General features: G+C 34.8%; 1 protein-coding gene across 1 annotated transcript in view; it reads left to right on the top strand.

The window, feature by feature from the left end:
• ZSWIM6 (zinc finger SWIM-type containing 6) overlaps nt 1-19761 on the top strand; it is a gene marked incomplete at its 3' end in the record, with an annotated part of 190587 nt that overhangs the window by 136267 nt on the left and 34559 nt on the right. Inside the window, exons 3-4 of the mRNA XM_081291106.1 lie at nt 722-870; nt 4227-4377. Of these exons, the coding sequence (XP_081147232.1) occupies nt 722-870; nt 4227-4377 (300 nt within the window). The remainder of the gene's footprint in view (nt 1-721; nt 871-4226; nt 4378-19761) is intronic.

Genomic DNA, 19761 nt, shown 5'->3' with positions numbered 1-19761 from the left:
ATAATAAAGCTTAATTTTTACCTAAATGTCTGGGTAACTTTTGGATTTCTGAGGTAGTCTGCACACATAGGGCTTATTATATTGCTGTTATCTTTTGTGTATACTTCAGCAATAAAATATTTATGCAGTTTGGCAAGGTGATACTACAACCTGGTTTAGTACAACAGCTGCACTGCCTGCTCCCATGTGGCTTGATTTCCCTTTTTAATCTTCAGTTTTCTGCAACGAAAGACTTATGTCAGCATGTAGTTTATACAGTAGCAGATAATGGTGACAGCTTCTTGAATTAACACAGTAAAGAGTGAAATAGTCTGCTGAGTTCACTTATTTTATGTTTTCTTAATATCTTTGAAAAACATTTTTATATAATGTCCCATGTAGTAGAGCTTTATAAAGATCACATATTTACAATAGGACATTTTTGTGACTTTTTAATTTAATATAAAACCTGTAAACTCATCTCTAAAGACAAGTCTCAGATCTTTAAAAAATGGAACTATTTTAGGTCTAAAGTAATCTACATTTGACTTTATACAGATCAGGAAAGACTTGAAAATAATAGTGATTTTTGCATGTTTTTCAGTTATATGTTTATAAGTATGATTGAAATGGAGATTGGATTTAAGTGTCTATGCAAAATAGAGAATCTTAATTATTTTCAAGTTTGTTATCAGAATACTTAAAGAAGAGCAAATGTGTTATTTTTTCTTTCTATTTCTAGGTGCTCCTGATCCAACTGCAGGTGCTAGTATAGACGATGAAAACTGCTGGCACTTAGACGAAGAACAGGTTCAAGAACAGGTTAAACTGTTCCTTTCCCAGGGTGGGTACCACGGATCAGGGAAGCAGCTTAATTTGCTCTTTGCAAAGGTATGATTATTTATATTTTTTAAAATTCTAAGTATACATATGTATAGGAACTATATAAGATCATGTTTATAATAGGATAAAGGCTTTTTAAAACAAAGTCCAAGTTAACAAGTTAGAAACATTTGTGTTGTAATGCAAGCTTTAATTTGGTCTCTCTCAAAAATGATAATTCTTTTTGTAATTTTTTTAAAAAACTACTTCCAATAGTGAAAACCAAATAAATAGTTTTAATTTTCTTTAAATGCCATCTTTTCAAATTTTTCTTTTTCTAATTAATTTTCCCAAGTGAAGCATCACTTTAAATACAACCTTTAAAATGTTCCTTATGTATTGTTTAATAATGTTAGCATCTTCAAGCTAATTTTAGAAGCATGGATTTTATTATTTACATCAGTTTTCTCATCTATAAAATTAACTAATAGTCACATATCTCCTAAAGTTTGTGACAGTGGTGTTAAATTTTGATATCTGGCATTCATTTTGATCACCCAAAACTGATAGACCTAAGAAGTAGAATTATCTTCAGCACAAGTTCTTCATGAGCAGAAGCTGTGTCTGTTGCTTTATGGAGAAATTTTGGTAGTATGAAGCATTTTTAAGTATTAAACCATGTGTTTTCATTAGGGGATATAGCCATCATTATGGATAGTATGTTAAAATTGGTTTTAAAGGAAGAGATATCTGTATTCATTGATATTTTTGTTAAATAGCTTCTCTGATATTCACAGTGATCAAACTTTTTAAGTTCAGAAGAATTTGGGTGAACTTTGTTCTTGGGGTGGCAAGAAAATAGTGTATTCTGCTTCTAAAGATTTATCTAGAGGCTCTTTTTTTTTTTAATTGATTGTTCAAAACATTACAGAGCTCATGATATATCATCTTTCATACATTAGACTCAAGGCTCTTTGTAGATTGCAAATTTTCCAGGAATTAGATTAATGAAATACATTTAATCCTAAAACTATTTCACAGATATTTAATTATTCTTTAGTAATTCTTAGGCACTTCAAACTCACATGATGCCTCAAAGCCATCAGCTGAAAATTTATTACTTTTAGGCTATAGGTGTACTTGAGTTTTGTAATAGAGAGTTTTGATTTCTATGTTTGATAATAAAGCATGTATTTCACTACTATTGCTAACTAAGCAATAGGTTAGCAACTTAGTAGAAAAATAAAGTTCTTTTTACAACTAAAAAAGAACAAAATTAAGTAAATATAGAAACAAACCTAGAAAGTACACTAAAATAAATTAATTAAATGCATTTATATACTGGTAATGTAATAAAATGTATTGTAATGTATATAGACACAGGGAATATTTCATATGTTATATCAGCAGAGTACACTATGGCCAAGGGGAAGCCATGTGAAAGATGTGTTATTAGATTGGCCTGCAGTTTATTTTTGTCTCTATACATTATGTTCATATTATGTATGTCATGTGAAGTAATAGCAACATCTGATGTTGGAAATGACATAACTTTTTGATTAAGACAGATCTGAGTTCTGAGTCTAGCTGTTACCTTTGCTTTTAGGGCAAGTTACTTCTCTGAGGATTGGTCTTGTATTTTATAAAATGAGGTTTCTAAACTTGCCTCCTTTGCATGGATGTTTAAAGATTGAAAGGAATGCATAAATGTAAATAGAATTCTTAAGCTGGTAGCTTGTAACTCCCTTTCTCTCTTCCAGGATTCACCAGTTCATGGTTTTTTTGTGCTTCCACATTGGGAATAAAGTTTTCAGAATTACTAACTGATCCTCCTGGAAGCATAACGTTTGTGATTCGGGGTAGAGGTGCTATTGAGTTCTTTACAGGACTTCGAATTCTGAAGCTGGTGAAGGAGTTACAGTGCTTGTCAGATCCAGGCCTGAAGCTGGATCTATTGATCTAGATTTGGGTTGCTTTACTGCAAAGCTGCCATTTTTCTCCTTCACTTTACTTTCACATGGATTCTCCCCACCTACTGCTTATAACCTTGCTCCCAATAATTTGCTTATATCGACAACTGATGTTCAATTAAGGTTCTTATTTGTTGAATTCATAGCAGTACACACTGTGGGGAATGGAGGGATTCATTTAGGTTTTCCTGCAGAGACTGTGTTTCTTTTCTCCTTTCTTTTATTTGGGAAGTATAGCACTAGTGAATGGGCAGAGCTCAAGGTTCTAGCTTGAGAGGTCATTAATTTATGAGGTCAGTGGGTATTATTCTGCTTTGTGGATCATTCAGAGAGAGCAAGAGAGTTCTTGAATCTATAGCTCTATTTTCTTTTACGATTGCAAAAAACATTCCTGAGTGAATGTACACTGTCTTTGTATCCACAGGTTCTGCCTTGGCAGATTCAGCCAACCATAGATTGAAATTGTACCTAGGCCACCATGATGGCTGATGATGGTTGTATCTGTACTGAATATATACAGATTTTTCTTGTTATTGTTCCCTAAACAGCACAGTCTAAAAATTATTGACATAGTATTTACATTATATTAGGTATTAGGTATTTAGATTATAAGTAATCTAAAGATGATTTAAAACGAAGAGGAAGATATGCATAGGTTATATTCAATACTATGTCATTTTGTATAAAAAAGCATGAGCATTCTCAGAGTTTGGTAGTTTTGGAAGGTTCTGAAACCAATTCCTCATAAATACTGAGGGACAACTATATGTGCTGCTCTTTATATTAAAAATTTCAGTAAGAGAATTTATTGAATTTATTAATTTATCTTAAAAACTGAAGGACTTGCATAGCTCTCTGTCAAACTATTTGTCATTTTTGTTCTGGTGTTGTTTTTCTGTAGGCTAGCAAAGATATTCCATTCATCCCCATGAAGCAATGCACTTAGCTAAAAGCTGTTTTGGTATATTTGTTAGGTTCAGATAGCTATTTCTAGTGCTGGATTTCACTTTTATTGTTTGTCAACGGGTAAATTACCTAGTCACCCATTTTTTTGAAATATAATTTTGAACACAAAATATATTTGGTTAGATACTTTGAAGGGGACCTGGAAAAAAAAGTTCTACCAGACATATGAAACAGTTAATCATTTACCTTAATCAGATACATAAAGCCCTACCAAGAATTTTTTTTTTTAATTAGAAAGGAAAACTCTTTACCTCATGTGGTTTCTAAAACATTTAGAGTAATTAAAGATCATTTCTCAGAGTAAATTGCAATTTAGGATAGAGATCTGTTTTTATTTACTTTTTTCTTTTTTTTTTTGCTTAAGACGGCTGGTGTGAAGGCATCACACATACGAAATACAGAAAAGTGGTTTGGTGGTTTGTCTCTTTCAATTGATTTTTTTTTTTAACCTTTTTCAATCTTTTTCTAAAGATCTGTTTTCCCCACTAGGTGCGGGAGATGTTGAAGATGAGGGACTCCAATGGAGCCCGCATGTTGACCTTGATTACAGAGCAGTTCATGGCTGACCCTCGCCTGTCACTTTGGAGGCAACAAGGCACTGCGATGACTGACAAATATAGGCAGCTCTGGGATGAACTGGGTAAATATGTTTCCTGACAAGTTATTATTGAGTTGTATATGAATAAAGACCACAGTTGAATATTTTGATAACATGGTCATAGTATTTCTGAGACAAAGATGCTCATATATGAACTTTGTACCAGTGCACAATGGTTAAAATAATAGACAGATTGAGGATTTGGGCTTACATTTGCAGAAAACAGCCTTGGCACAGTTTGGGGGGTGAGGAGTAATTGCTTGATCTCAAAGAAAGTAAGCACAGGAATCTACCTTAAAATATTGGAAAAGTGATACTATTTTAAAAGTTGTTTTGCATTATAGAGCTGGTTTCTAGATTAGATTTTGTTTCTAGATTAATATTGTACTCCATTTAGTTAAAATTTGGAGTCTTATTTTCCCCTTCTCCCCACATTGGAATTATCAAAAGTGGTTTGAATATTTATTTTATTTTTGGCTGCTATAGAATTAGGTGAACAAACTCTAAAATTTGTTGTTCCATAAATTTCTGGTGGTTAATAGAAATATTGCAGATGTTTGGAAAAATTGAGAAGTCCTATAGTCATATTCATTGAGAGGATACTGTGAATTTGTTGGGATGAACCTTGTTTCTAAAAGCTCATTGCTAGGGAAGTAATGAATGTCTTTCTTTTAAGAAATCTGTGTGACAAATGAATTTTTTTTACATTTTTTTGTTATTTGTTCTTTTTAGTTATACATGACAGTAGAATGTATTTAGACATATACATACATAGAGTATAACTTCCCGTTATTGTGGTAGTACATGATGTGGAGTTACACTGGTCATGTATTTATATATGAACATAGGAAGGTTATGTTCAGTTCATTCTACTATCTTTCCCATTCCCATCCCTCTCCACCCCCACTCACTGCTATCCAATTCATTGAAACCCCACCACCACCCCATAAGGCCCATGTGAGTCAGCATCTGCATATCAAAGAGAACATTTGGCCTTTGGTTTTTGGGATAGGCTTATTTCACTTAGCATGATAGTCTCCACTACAGTTCCATCCATTTACAAGCAAATGCCATAATTTTATTCTTTATGGTTAAGTAATATTTCATTGTGTATATGTACCACATTTTCTTTGTTCATTCATCTGTTGAAGGACACCTAGGTTGCTTCCTTAGTTTAGCTATTGTGAATTGGGCTGTTAGAAACATTGATGCAGCTGTGTCACTATAGTATATTGATTTTAAGTCCTTTGGATGTGTACTGAGGAGTAGGATAACTGGGTCAGATGGTGGTTCCATTCCAAGTTTTCCAAGGAATCTCCATGCTGCTTTCCAGAGTGGTTGTACAATTTGCAGCCCCACCAGCAATGTATGTGTGTACCATTTCCTCACCTTTACCAACATGTGTTGTTACTTATATTCTTGATAATCGCCGTTCTGGCTAGAGTGAGATGAAATCTCATATAGGTTTGTTGTTGTTGTTGTTTGGTGTGGTGCTGGAGATTGAACCCAGGGCCTTGTGCAGGTGAGGCAAGCACTCTACCAATTGAACTATATCCCCAGCCTCAATATAATTTTAATTCACATTTCTCTAATTGCTAATGATGTTGAACATTTTTTCATATATTTGTTGAGCAAATGTATTTCTTCTTTGAAGTGTCTGTTCAGTTTCTTTGCCCATTTATTGATTAGGTCATTTGGGTTTTTCTTTTTTTTTTTTTTTTTTTTTGGTGTTAGCTTTTTGAGTTCTTTATGTATCCTGGAAATCAATGCTCTGTCTAAGGTGCCAGTGGCAAAGATTTTCTACCATTCTGTAGTTTCTCTGTTCACGATCTTGATTGTTTCCTTTGCTGTGAAGAAGCTTTTCAGTTTGATAGCTATCCCATTGATTGATTCTTGATTTTAACTTCTTGCGCTTTAAGAGTCTTGTTGAAGAATACAGTTTGTAAGCTGACATGATGGAGATTTGGGCCTTCTTTTTCTTATAGTAGGCACAGGGTCTCCAGTCTAATGCCTAGACCCTTGATCCACTTTGAATTGAGTTTTGTGCATGATGAGAGAGGGGTCTAATTTCACACAAATGAAATTTTGGGCACACTATATCCATGCCTGTGTTAATTTTGTGAGTAGGAAATACAGGATATGTTTATAGTTTCAGTGAACTTGTCGATCCCAGGTCTAGTCTAGACCAAGAGAAGCTGTTGTCTGTGAAGGTACTGCATGATCATAATTGGAGGGGACTTTGAGATGGACTATTTTACAGATGAGGAAGTCCAGAGAGATTAGGAAATTCCCACAAGATGACATTCTATGATCTATGTCATACAACAAGTTGGTAAAGAATTTGACATTATGTTTTATATACATCTACTGCTTGCCAAATGTTAAATGTTTGTTAATGTTTTTCCCTAGCATTTTAAAAAGTATCTTGTAAGAATTTAATCTTAGTACTTCTGAAATAATGATAGTAGCCTTTCCTCCAGTGAAAATGTATATCAATCTGTAACTATAGTAGAAAGTTTCCGTGGTTTGGAATGCTGTTTTCAGGCACATTGTGGTGTTAAAGAATGCAAGTGTAATGCATGGGTCAAACATATATTTATATTTTTATAAAATACTGAATGAGTTACTTTTCCAAGTAAACCCTTCTCAGTTTTGTAACTCTGAAGTACATGTTGAATTGACTAGTTGGTTTATAAAGGTTAAAAGGAGTAGCATTTAAAAACTATAATGAAGGGTATTATTTAAGGAAAAATTATTGGATTACCATTGAGTGAATAAAATTTAGAAATTTTTGGTGCTTAGAAAATGTAAAATGACAACTCATTAGGAAGAAAATACTGTCTGAATATATTGTTTACAATATATTTGCAGTATCTATATGTAATCCATAGTCACATATCACTTTTTCAAGTTGGTTTTGAAAATTGTGTATCTTGACCCTAAATCAAAGATATTAGTTGTAATTGAGTGGAAGTTTTTACCAGCTGATTCTAGTCATGCCCTGATGGACTACTTCATAATGAAGATCCAGATTGATTTCAGACCAAGATGAAGATCACAAATTCTTGCCCGGAGTTTTTTGTTTTTGTTTTTGTTTTTCTGGGTTTTTTTTTTTTTTTTCTTGCACTCAGCTCCCACCCCATCTGAAAATCATTACTAGATTGCTGAAGTTCTCCTGTGCACTCCCATGGCAAGCAGAGGTCACTTTCCATTTTAATGGGATCTAAGTTCAGTGAAGAATCCCATGTAGAAATAAAAATGGCTATCACATCTTAATGTTCATTCACCAAAAAATTAACTCAAAGTTCCTTCTGGACTACAAAAGCAAAGGCTTTTGCTTCTTAATAAAATGGGGGAATTTGACTTTGTGCCCCTACACAGGGCTCACATTGCTTCAAGGCTCTGCTTTGGAATTAAATGCTGAGCACTGCCAGATGCCAGACATTGAGAAGAGGCTGAGTTTTTGTCGGCAAATGGGATCTGCAAGTTAATTGGTGTTTTCTGCAGGCTTCTGGCTGTGAAATGAAATTGGAAGCCCTTTAGCCACATGGATAATACAGGACCTGAATACAAATGTCACATGTCACCATCAGGACCCACTGTGAGACAATAGTGTTCCCACTCCAACACTGCACCATTACAGATCATTTAAATATGGGGATTACATTTAAACTAAAAGCCCCATTTGCCTTTTACTGCAATTTAAATGTCCTCTTAGCAAAAGCTAAGTGACAAATTAAATGAAAAAAGTGCCCACATTTTTAAAGCTGTAATGCAAAACAACCTTTTATTGCTTCTCATGTGCCACGAATGAATCATTATACTTGTCAACCCTAAACCAAGCCATAATTGGAGCAGCTACTGTTATCAAAGTGGGGCCGCTCTGTGACAGCTTAATAAAGCTGAAACTGTTAAATTAAATCTCAGTTGCTTAACTCCTTAGCACCAATGGAGTCGATGGGTCCATTTCTGGCAGTGGCCAATACACTAGGAGGGAAAAAAAAAAAAAAAGATTCCTGACATGCAGACCTTCATCTGATGAAAAGTGTAGTAGTGAGAATATCTTTGCCATGTAACTCTGCTTCTTGGCAGAGGGATTGGGGCCTTCAGATTTTTAGCCAAAAGATTACAATTTTTTTTTCCATTGGACCAGAAATCTCCTCTCCCCAAGATGCATAACTTTTATGATTATATATAATACATGAAAATTTAATGGTGTTGATATTTCAAAATTAGCTTAAAAATAGCACATTTGTTTTAACTTTTTCCCCCTTTTAGATAACTACATGCAGATTTAATTTGTGGTAGCCATAGGTCCATTTCTTTTCCCATCCCTTTGCTAACAAAGGGACTGATTCTTCTCAGTTCTTCTTTTCTAATACCAGTGCCTATGATATTCATTGAGTCTGTTAGTTTTTGTGATTTACTCCCTGATTTTTGTAATGTAGTATGAAATAGGTACAGATGCATACTATTAAGATTCTGTTCTTCAGTGCATCTCGTTTGCAGATGCATTTATTTTGTACATGTTTTTCAAATATTAATTTTACTTTCTGTACATGATATTCATATTCCTATACATGAGGCAATGTTCTCAAGATGAATAATATTGTATCATAACCAGCTATAAGAAAATTTCTGTATTACAGTCTTAAGAAAGAAATCCCCCTTATAGTGTAGGGGTTGCACATTTGTTAGAGACTGTGGGTTAGAAGAAGCTGTAGAACACACCTCTGCAGTTGCACGCTTTTTTTTTTTTTGCACTCTTTATTTAGTGATAATGCATATCTTTCAGAAAACTGATCCCAGAAATAACTCTTAGATTTCAAAGAACAACCCAGTGCTGATTGGTGGCAGCATACCTACTGTTAGCCCTAATAACTGTCTCTTCAGCACACTTAATTACTGTGGGCTCTTTAGGGATGCGGGGATATATTGTAACCTCTCGTCTGCATTGATGGGTCTCTTTCCTTAAATGCCTTCCTAGACTGTAATTTTACTTTGCTTCATAAAACTATAGGTTGTGGCTGCCAATCTATTAAACCCTAATTAAAATGGATGTCATTGGAGGAAACAGTTAAATAAGATTTAATTACAGTTTTGTCACAGAAAAAATTCTTAAATCTTGATTTTCAAGTATTATAAAATATGTTATCTCCAAGTTTTAAAACACTTTTTACCTGAGCTGAGTCATGTACTATGCTTTCTAGTATGTAAATCCTGTTTGATAGGGAGAGGACAGTGCCACATAAGGCTCTTGCTGTGTTGTTCAGCTCTCCTCACTTATTTCATAAGAATAGGATGGTGCTCAGAGTTCTTTTCATACCTTCTTATCTAGGGACCTAGCTCTGTGAACTGAAGTAGCCATAGTAAGATGTTTCTTTCTAGTTTGAATTTTGTTGTAAGGTTAGTTTGACCACTTATTATTTAATAATAGCAATCATGTTCTGAGGCAGAGACTCAGAGCACTTGGAATCAGGGTAAATCAAACTATATTCGTCAGTAGAAAACTCAGCCTGCCCTGAGGCACACATGTATTGCAAAATAAATAAAAATTACCTGTTCCATGGACCCAGAATGTTGTCTCTTCCACTATCCCAAACACAAGTAGTGATTCTCCTACACTCATCCATATCATTCTTGAATAGGTGGAAAACATACTTAAGTGGCACATTCAAAATTATACTCTTAAGTAATTTGGGAGCATCTTTGTGCACAGCCAGAGGGGGTTAAAAAAAGGTTTTATAGGTTTTGCTCTTGAGGTAATTATGGAGAGATGTTTGGAGAATACCGTGTTCCATCTTTAAAAGCAGTAAGTTTAATCCTCCCACCCCACTGTTTTGAACCCCTTAGTTTCTGTGGTGTAAATTCAAACTTGGGCTTGCCATAGTTTAAAGTTGCTGTTGGTTAGTGAATGAGGAGTAACTGTTTCCCTTGAGAGCTAGAAAGCAGTCCAAAGTGGTTTGCCATATAAGGAGTTACCTCTTGGCTAGTGCCATGGAGAAAAGAGTGATTCCCAGAACTCCCTTGTAGCAAAAGATGTCAGTACAGATTTAGTAGCTTCCAGATGGCTGGCAGTATAGAGTGTAGTCATAATGAGCTACATGTCAGGGATTCCTTGTCATCTACCAGTTTGTCTTCCCCTAGGCACAGGGACAATACAGCTTTACCACTATGTCCCACTGTTGGTGCCTTCTTACCCTACTTTACAGAAGTCTTATTGCAGACTTACTATTAATAGGTAGTAAGCACTTACTGTGACCAGAGGAATAGATGTATTCAACACTTGAGTTTAGTGTTGGTGATGGTACTGGTAGTAAAGAAGGCCTAGAGAGATGTAAACATAAGGAGACATTGTAAATTAGGACAGTTGTAATGAACTGAGAATATCTTGATAGAGTAATTTTATTACAAATTAGTACAAAGACTTGTACAAACTGAACTAAATGTGGTTTTACAAGATGTCCTTGGAGGTGATTTATAGGAAAGTAGTGCTAAGACTCCAGAAAAAAGGAATAATGTGAATAAAGATAGGGATGAGCCCAATGGGGAAGAGTATACAGACTTGAGAGTTCATTATCACGAATACTGTCTTTAAGATATTTAATTCATCCTTGTTGTTCATTGTTACTTAAAAGGGGAGGAGAGAGACAGAGTAAATAGTCATCACGGGATCTAGATTTTTGTTTTATTTCATATTTTTCTCCAGCTACTAGTGGTAATGCAGTTGCCAACACTTAGTTGTCAGTCACTATGCTAAGCGCTTAATTGCATGCATTGTTTTATGTAATTCTTAAAACAACTCTGTGAGGTAGGTACAATTAATTATTATCCCTGATTTTACAAAAACAAAACAAAACAAACAAACAAAAAAAAACCTGAAACCAATGAAGGCTGGAAAACTTGCCAACGGTAGTAGTGACTGAGCTGGGATTTTATTCCAGGTGTCAAAGACTTCAAAAATACAACACCAAACTAGACATCATCAGCTTATCTTAAAGTTTGAGAAATTTGATAAATTGGAGGTCTGGGGTTGTATGTAGCTCAGTGGTTGAGTGCTTCCCTGGCATGTGTGAGGCACTGGGTTCGATCCTCAGTACCACATAAAATATAAGATAAAGATATTGTGTCCATCTACAACTAAAATAATTTTTTTAAATGGATAAATTTGATAACAGTGATAAAATTGAACAGATTCTGTCATGAGCATGTGTGAATGTGCCACAAAGAAACTCACTATTCTGTAAAATTAGTACGTACCAAAATTTTTTAAAAACCACACGCAGAAGACCGTTAGAAACCTCTCTGTTAGGTGATTTTTTTTTTGCACAGAGCAGAAGCAAAATGAAGCTCACCTAGATGCCAATAAGCCTCAAAAAGCTGCCTGGCCACTCTGCCAACACATGGTACCACCATTCTGGTCTTGGTAGTGGGCTTACTTTACCTAGTCCAGCTTAGTTACCCAACTGCACTCATGTGCAGATACTCTCTAACTTCAGATTCTTGGAGAAAATAATACATTGATGAAGTATAGCCAAATACATGCCATTGAGAGTTGTATTACATAGTAAACTCATTATAAATATAGATAATACACGCTACAGATAGAATCCAGTGAAGTTTTGATCTACTTTTCTAATACTTTTTGATAAGGAGCTGGAGCTGATCTTTAGCTCATTTTCTTTATTCCTAGCCCTAATAAAAATAACAGAGTTGCCACCACTTGCGGCTCCCAAGCAGTCTATAGCTCTACTGACTCCTGCACATGGGCTGGTGTTTTGTGGAATGAAGTATGTTCTGTGTTTTTGTTTTTCCCTTCATTATTCAGAGCTCTCTCTATATCCAGGGCCTTTGTCAGTTGTGTTGCTTAGGAGGTTTTCCTTCCCTCCAGCACTATTCTCAAATCTGTCTGCTGCTGGATCCTCATTACCGGTGCTTGGTTTTGTTCTCTATGCAGACCTACTGTTTTCTGTCTCTTAAAACTAAGATCTCTGTATTATTGGGTCAGAGGCCTCTGGATTCTGCCCTTCTCTGGAGTTAGGAAGAGGAGGCTTTTCCTCTGCTTTTTTTTTAATTTTAATTTTATTTTTTTATTAGTTGCTCATGACAATATAATGATCTTGCATATCATACATTTGAATCAAATGGGGTATAATTTCTCATTTTTCTGAGTGTACAGGTTGCAGAATCACATTGGTTATACAGACACGTATATACCTAGTGTCTATTTTATTCTGCTACCCTTCCTATCCTTACATAGACAGAATAATTTTAATGTGGGTCAGAAATTGGCTAAAAGAGAGAATGTATAGTCTCTACACTGAGCACACCTATGATAAATACATCCTGTAAAATGCAGTCCACTGTCCTTTTGACTGCAGATGTTAGGGTTTAATTGTCCATTCAGTATCATGGATGGGGAAGAATGGAAATAAAGAGAAAAAAAATTTAGATATGTATTAATAGAAAATAGTGGAGGATTAGGGTTAAAGGAGTTATAGGTCATTTGATTCTGTTACCTAGCCAACTAGAGAATCTTGGAGAGGGTGATGCTCATTGTCTAATTATTTAGGTGTACAGTTAGATAATTTGTAACAAATTTGGGTAATTTAAATAATTAGACATGAAGATCTCCCCACTATGTGTTTTCATAAAACTATTCTAAACATAGACCATGGATATTTGGTTAGGAACTAAGATGCCTGTGGTCCATTGTAGTACACCTTAGTGTTACCCTGCATGTGTAATGTGCCAATAATATTTATACCAAGAGTGGTTTCCAGTTACTTTGTTTTATGTTATCTTTCTATCTCTAACATTGAGTCCATTTGTAGTAGCTCATATTGGTGGTTAAGTGAATCTCAAATTGGTGTAATGTGTCCCCTTTTCCTCAGAATTTCTACAAAGTTCTTTTACTGTTTTTTCTACTTCCTAAGAGTTAGTACTGTATTTTTCCTTAAGAAATAGCTACCAAAGGAAATCTGACTGGAAAAGTCTCCTTTTACCTTGTTACATGCTAGGCTTTCCATGAAAATTTTTCTTTTCTGTCTTTCTTTTTGTGTGTGTGTGGTGCTGGTGAATGAACCCAGGCCCTTGTGCATGTGTACAGTGCAAGCACGGTACCAACTGAGCTATATCCCCAGCCCATGAATGTTTTTCTGAAACAAAGGATTCTGGGATTAAAAATGCATGCTTCATAATCACTATCTTGAATAGACTTTTAAATAGTCAGTCTTCTTGAAGGTTTAGCAAAGAATGACTCTTAATTTACATAAATAACTTTCTCATATGTTGAGGGCTACAGCCGAGTCAGGATGACGCATGGCATTTACTTTAGGGCAAGGCAGAATGCTTAAGGATTTGCAAACAAGTGAAAGTTTGTAAGGCTGCAATAAGCTTGTCTGATAATTACATCATATTGTTTCAGTGTTTTGTTTAAAAACTTCAAAGTCAAAATAAGAAGAGGAATTTCTGGTGTAAATACTGGTGCCTTCTGACATTAACTCTCTTGAGTGAGTTTATAACTGGTCTTAGGGCTATTTTCTCAGAATTTGACCTAGTGACAAAGCATCCAGAAGTAGTGATATAGTTGTCTGAAATGTGGCTGACTCACTCAACTCTGTGTTTTCAGTTGCAAAGATAGCTTTTGAAATAGAAAGCCAAATCTCTGTGATTTTGATCTATAACCAGCTGGACCTTGTTGACTCTAGGTCGGGCTTTCCTGCACCTTTTGTTCTGGGAGGCAGTAGTAAATTTCAAACTTTCTCCAGCAAACCTAGAAGAGAGTGTGAGAAGCATTTATAAAGTAGGGCTCAGACAGAGATCTTGAACTGGCTTAGATTGGAAAGCACAGTCTTTGTGGATGAGCAAGAATAGAGAGGTTAAGTGGGAGGACCCCAGATAGGGCACTTAGGTAAAATATGTAAGTTTGGTACTCAGAGAAAATCCCCTGGGTTAGAATACTTTCAAAATGCTGCCAGAAACTGCCCTCCAACATACCTTAGAGAAAAAGGTAATGTTTCCAGCAACCTGTTCTTCCAAACAGATTGATCACACACAGAAAATGTTCTTTGTTAACAGGTAGACCAAGTTACATGAGAGATTTTTTTTTTAAGCCATTAAATCACCCACTGTAGTACATAATCTTATTGTCAGATGGTTTCTTTATTGGGACATTGAAACTGATTTTTATAGCATCCTTTTTTATCCCTGTATTATTATCCATTTGTTCATCTCACCACCTTTCCCCCTTCCCTTCCACTAATGAGAACATTGAAAGTTGCACACTTTTCTAAAACATTATCTTTCTTAATAAAGGTGAAAAACTGCCTGGCATGTAGTTGGTGCTCAATAAATATTTATGAATTTTAAAAATGAATGAATAATTGAAGTGTAATGCTAGATCCCCGATTGGAAATATTAAGAAGTGTGAGTATTTTCCATAGTAAACCATAGTTGAAAGGCGCTAATCTTTACTGTGTCCTCAATTTTTCTCTTTTCCTGCTCCTTTGCTTATCCTTTGCTTTATTATGTGCAGAATATTCAAGGGTGCCTGTGTGTGTGAACACATACATGCATACTGAAATACAAACAGTTTAGAGTACAGAAGGGCACTGATTCCCCTTTGCTATCAATGCTGCAGGTAATCTATTGCATTAATCAGCCAGCCAGTGGGAAATGCATGGGGAGTGATTATACTATCATACACAATACAATCAGCATGAAGCACTTGTCAAGACCAATACATCAAAGTTTAATTCAGTAATAGAGTGAATTAGAGCAAAATGAAACATACTGTTCTCCAAGAAACCCAACACTCATCATAGGTTCTTTCTGAACTCCACAGAAAAGTCAGTGGCTGAAGAAATAATTTTTATGAATAAAATTTCAGTTCTAATCCAACAGAATATTGCAAGAATCCATTTTTGTTGGGATTCTCATGCAAATAGAGTATTACTTGACCATCCATGCTGTGGAATAATCAGTGTTGGTAAATTTTATTATTTTTTTTTAGCAGGGCTCTTGATGTCTTTTGTCCTAAACCAGTTCTCTCTAGCAAATGAAAATCTTTGTACCAATGGCTCAGGGAATTGCTTAGGTGAAAATATGGATTGTGTACCATTGAGTGCTTTTCAAGAGGTAAATTAACAAGAACCTAGTGTTTACATAATAAATAAATGAAAATAAAAAGCAGTTGAAATAAGATTATATAATGTTTTAGAACATTTTGAGGATTGATCTAATAAATTTCATGTATTAGAATGAAAATCATTGTTATAAGACACTATTACATGTCAGTCGAGTCTTTTCAGAAACAGATTTACACAGACTTGGAGTCATCACTGTTGGATGAACCATGAACTGTTCATAAAGATGACTTAGTTAAGTAGCCAGTGTAGAATATGTGAAAAATGTTCTTGTAGGTTGCTGCAGTTTGCATTCCTTCACCTTACCACCTATTGACTGTCAAAAAATTCATCTGCCTTTGTGCCTCTCCTCTTCTCTATGATTTTTTTTTCTGCCTTTCCTTCTTTTTCTCTCTTAAACTCCATTGAAAAGAAGAAAGACTGGAGAAACTGACTTTTGTGATCTCCTATGGAACCAGGCTTCTAATGGGGTCAAACTGTTTTTGATGAATCTTGCATATTGACTCAATGGCATTGACAAATGGGATGGGAAGACTCTAAGTACCACAGGTTTTTCTGAAAGAAACATTATCCTGGATACTAGTTAACTGCTTTGGAATATCTATGGTTTATTTTCTATCTTGCCAACAAACAAAAAAAAGGTAGTTATTTTACTTTAGAATTTTCTCAGAACCTGGTTAAGTGATTTAGCTGAGAATTTAACCTTGCTTAACCTGAGTGAAATAAAACTCTCTTATAGTATCCCTGTGGTTTTATTTGGAAGTTTTTCCAGAGCTGTTTTAGTGAATTAAAAACTAGCATGTCAAATTTAAAGAATGTTTTTACCAATTAAATTTATTTTCCAAACATAAGGTGACTGACATTAAGACTGCATTGTACTAATAAACAGTACTGTAATAATTAGGGTCACAGTTCTAGTGTGGTCTGACCCAAGAAATTTTGTGACTATAGTTTCGCTAGCACAACTAATTATGCCAGTGATCTCCTATTTGTGACTGCAATTAGGCATTTCAGGGCTCCTAAATAAGTATAATTAGTTAATTGGATCATGAATGAAATTCTAGACTATTATGATAGCCTCTAAGAACAAAAATAAATACAGTAAATATTATGAATTGTTTTATAACTGTTGAACCCTTGGAAATACCAAAAGTAATTGTTGTACTTTGCCTGCTATTACTTCATAAAAATATACATGGTATAAAAAAGTATAAATTAAACTTTCCATATAACAGCCTTCATTTTCTGCATTTGTAACAAAGAAAAGTGAAACAACAGACCTTTCTTATTCTCCCCTTTAGAGAAGATGCTTTTGGTTTTTCTGCTCCTTTGTCTCTCACTAACCCCATTCTCCTCCTCAGTGTCATTGCCCTGTGCTTCCTCCAGTAGCATTCTACACTTACTTATCTTCCTGAAAAATATTTATAAACACTTTCAAGGGTTTCATTTATAGAGAATGTGTAGTTTTTGATTGATCTATTTATACCCCCTCCCCAGGAAAAAAAAGCACTCCATAAAAATGTGTAGCTCATATTTGACAGTAAAAACAACATCAAAACAAAACAAAAAACAAACCCAGGAAGGAGAGGGAACTTAAAATAAACAAGTTGTATTGACTGGGAATGGTAACAATAGACAGAATGGCCAGCTGATTTATTCAGTTACAAATCTACCCAGCAATATATTCTACCAGGCAAAAAGCATACTCAGTCACATCTGCATGCATTATCCCAGAAATGCTGACGTGGACTTAACTCTAGCAGAGCTGATCATAATGTTTTCAGAGAAAACGGATTTATTCTGACTTGAATAATTAATCTTGAATCATAAGTTAAGCTTTTGATTGTTTATCTGCCATTTTATTCTGCAGTGGAATTACTTATTTGCTGTGCCTATCAGTCTTGAAAAATGAAGTTTTCTTTAGTGTAATTAGGCTCTTTTTAGAGGGACCTGTGTTAAATTTTATTTTATTAGGGCTTCTGGTTATACATAGTAGTTGGGTTCTTCCCTATAAACTTATACATGCATAGAAGTAGATTTCAGTTCATGATCCCCTCTTAATTTTGTGTTGGATGTACTTTTCCTACACATGGGAGAGACATGTTATAAGTACATAAGTATACGTGGTTAAACTCTGGGGGTTATTAGCTGTACATTTTAAGGATACTTAATAATTTTAGATAATAACATACTACTTATATTGCTGAAAGAGGAGTGAGATGATTCTGACAAGTCATTAATCTTAGAATTCATATATGCATGCTCCATATACCTAACTTATAAAGAACGTTAAGACCCACACGTAAGCTGGAAAGAAGGCTGAACATCATAGTATTTAAGAATATTGATTTGGGAAGAACATGAGCCTTGGACCAGATCCTGGCTTCTTGCTTTAATGGCAGTATAACCTTTCTGCTTTTCTCTGAATCTCAGTTTCCTTATCTACAAGATAGAGCCTTTTGTTTGTTTTTGTGAGGGTGAAATGTGATAATGTATGTAAAATATTTAGCACAGGGTTAATGTGAGGTAAAGATTCAATAAGTGACAACACTTATTGTTAAGTAAATAAGTGTAGATGCCATTCACTTTTAGAAATGTTAGCTGAATTAGGTGGAGGAATCTTTGTACCCTAAAGATAGATATTGAAAAGCTTTAAATATAGAATCCAATTAGAAATCCAACATGTATAACTTGATATTATTAGAATTTACCTTGAAGGGATAAAAATTAGCATACAAACCAGCACTTAATATTGCATTGTGTGTTGGGATACCTTTTATATTGTTAAGTTTTTATAATAACTTTTTTTCTTGCTTGACTTAACAGCTCTTCTCATCTGTTGAGTGGTTTACTTGAATTTGATTATTTTAGCTTAACACACACATTCATTTATGGCACATTTGAGCAGAATAGTTCTTTATTCTGGGTGCCTGTCCTATGTACTGTAAGATGTTGAGCAACATCTCTGGGCCTTACACACTGTCATTAACATCCTTTTGCTGTTGGCAACCAAAATTACACCAAATGTAACCAAATATCCTCTGGAGGGGAGAGTCACCCCTAATTGAGAGCCATTTCTCTACAGAATCAGACTGTGTTTTAGAGGATAGAAAAATAACAAGAAAGGCTTGTTAAAGAGACTCAAGTGATGAACTGTTGAATATGTTATATTTACATGTATTCTGTATCTTAGCCTTCCCACTTCAGAGCTTATGGAATCAAAATTTTTTTCTAGTTGGAAATATGAAACAGTGAGTTTGTGAGGTAGGGTGAAATGGTGTGATAATTTGTACAAAATGTCGTAATAATTCAATAAGTGTAAAGTTAATTCCTGTTGCCCACATTTGCTAAGCGTGTGATTCTCATCCAGTGACACTCTGCAATTGGTGGAATGCAGAAGTAACCAAAAAAAGTAACCAAAGCCTTTCAAGATGATCTGTATTCTGCTTAAGTAAGAGTCTACCCACATTTTCGGTTTGTTCAGATCTAAGGTGTGAACAGATGTATGACCACTAAGTGGATTAGGACCATTTACCTTAGGTGAGAGGTGTTTGATTTTCTTCAGAGTCTTGCCTTCCTAGTTTTGGTTTACTTTACCTCATGTTATAGTTTTTTTTTTTTTTTTTCTAAAATCATTGAGTGCAGATTAGGTGGAGTAGTGTAAAGGAAAAGAAAAAGCATGCTGGGGTAGAGAATAGGTAGAGCTGAAATGTGCCATGGGTAATTCTGAAAAACTGACTCACACACCCGTGATAGGATAATGGCTGTTGTATACTTTGAAGTGTTGAAACTAGGAAAGCAGTTAAAAAGTATTGAATTTGTTTTCATTGTAATTTATAGCAGGCAAGGAAGCCTTCTTTGTGAAAACAGGACCATGTCTTCTAAGTGCTGAGGATTTTGACCTCTCACCAAGTTCTCTGTACTATTTTTGGCTGAATTCTTAAAAGGGTTAATATTTTAGAGGACTAGCAGAATGATGTGTTTAATCATCATAGAGCTTTATTTTTAAAGCTACAAATATTTCAGGCATGTAGAGGGAAAGGAGATAAATGCTCAAAGTGGGATTCTGAATTAATGAAATTTGGAGAATGACTTAGTTTGGTTAACTTGGTTATTAAGACTAATTACAGCTTTTGTAATGATGACTGTGAATATAAAAGACCATATCTATTATGGCTCTGAACTTGAATCTAACATTAAGAACATCCTTTCAGGATGAAACCTCTGTTTAGGGAGGTGAGCAAGAAAAGAATATTACAGGTAGGTTAATAAAGGCTTG

This window comes from Spermophilus citellus (genome assembly GCF_964194105.1).
Source record: "Spermophilus citellus genome assembly, chromosome: 1".
NCBI lineage: Eukaryota > Metazoa > Chordata > Mammalia > Rodentia > Sciuridae > Spermophilus > Spermophilus citellus.
Note: the sequence above shows the minus strand (reverse complement) of the source record. Positions and strands in the feature narration are given on the sequence as shown.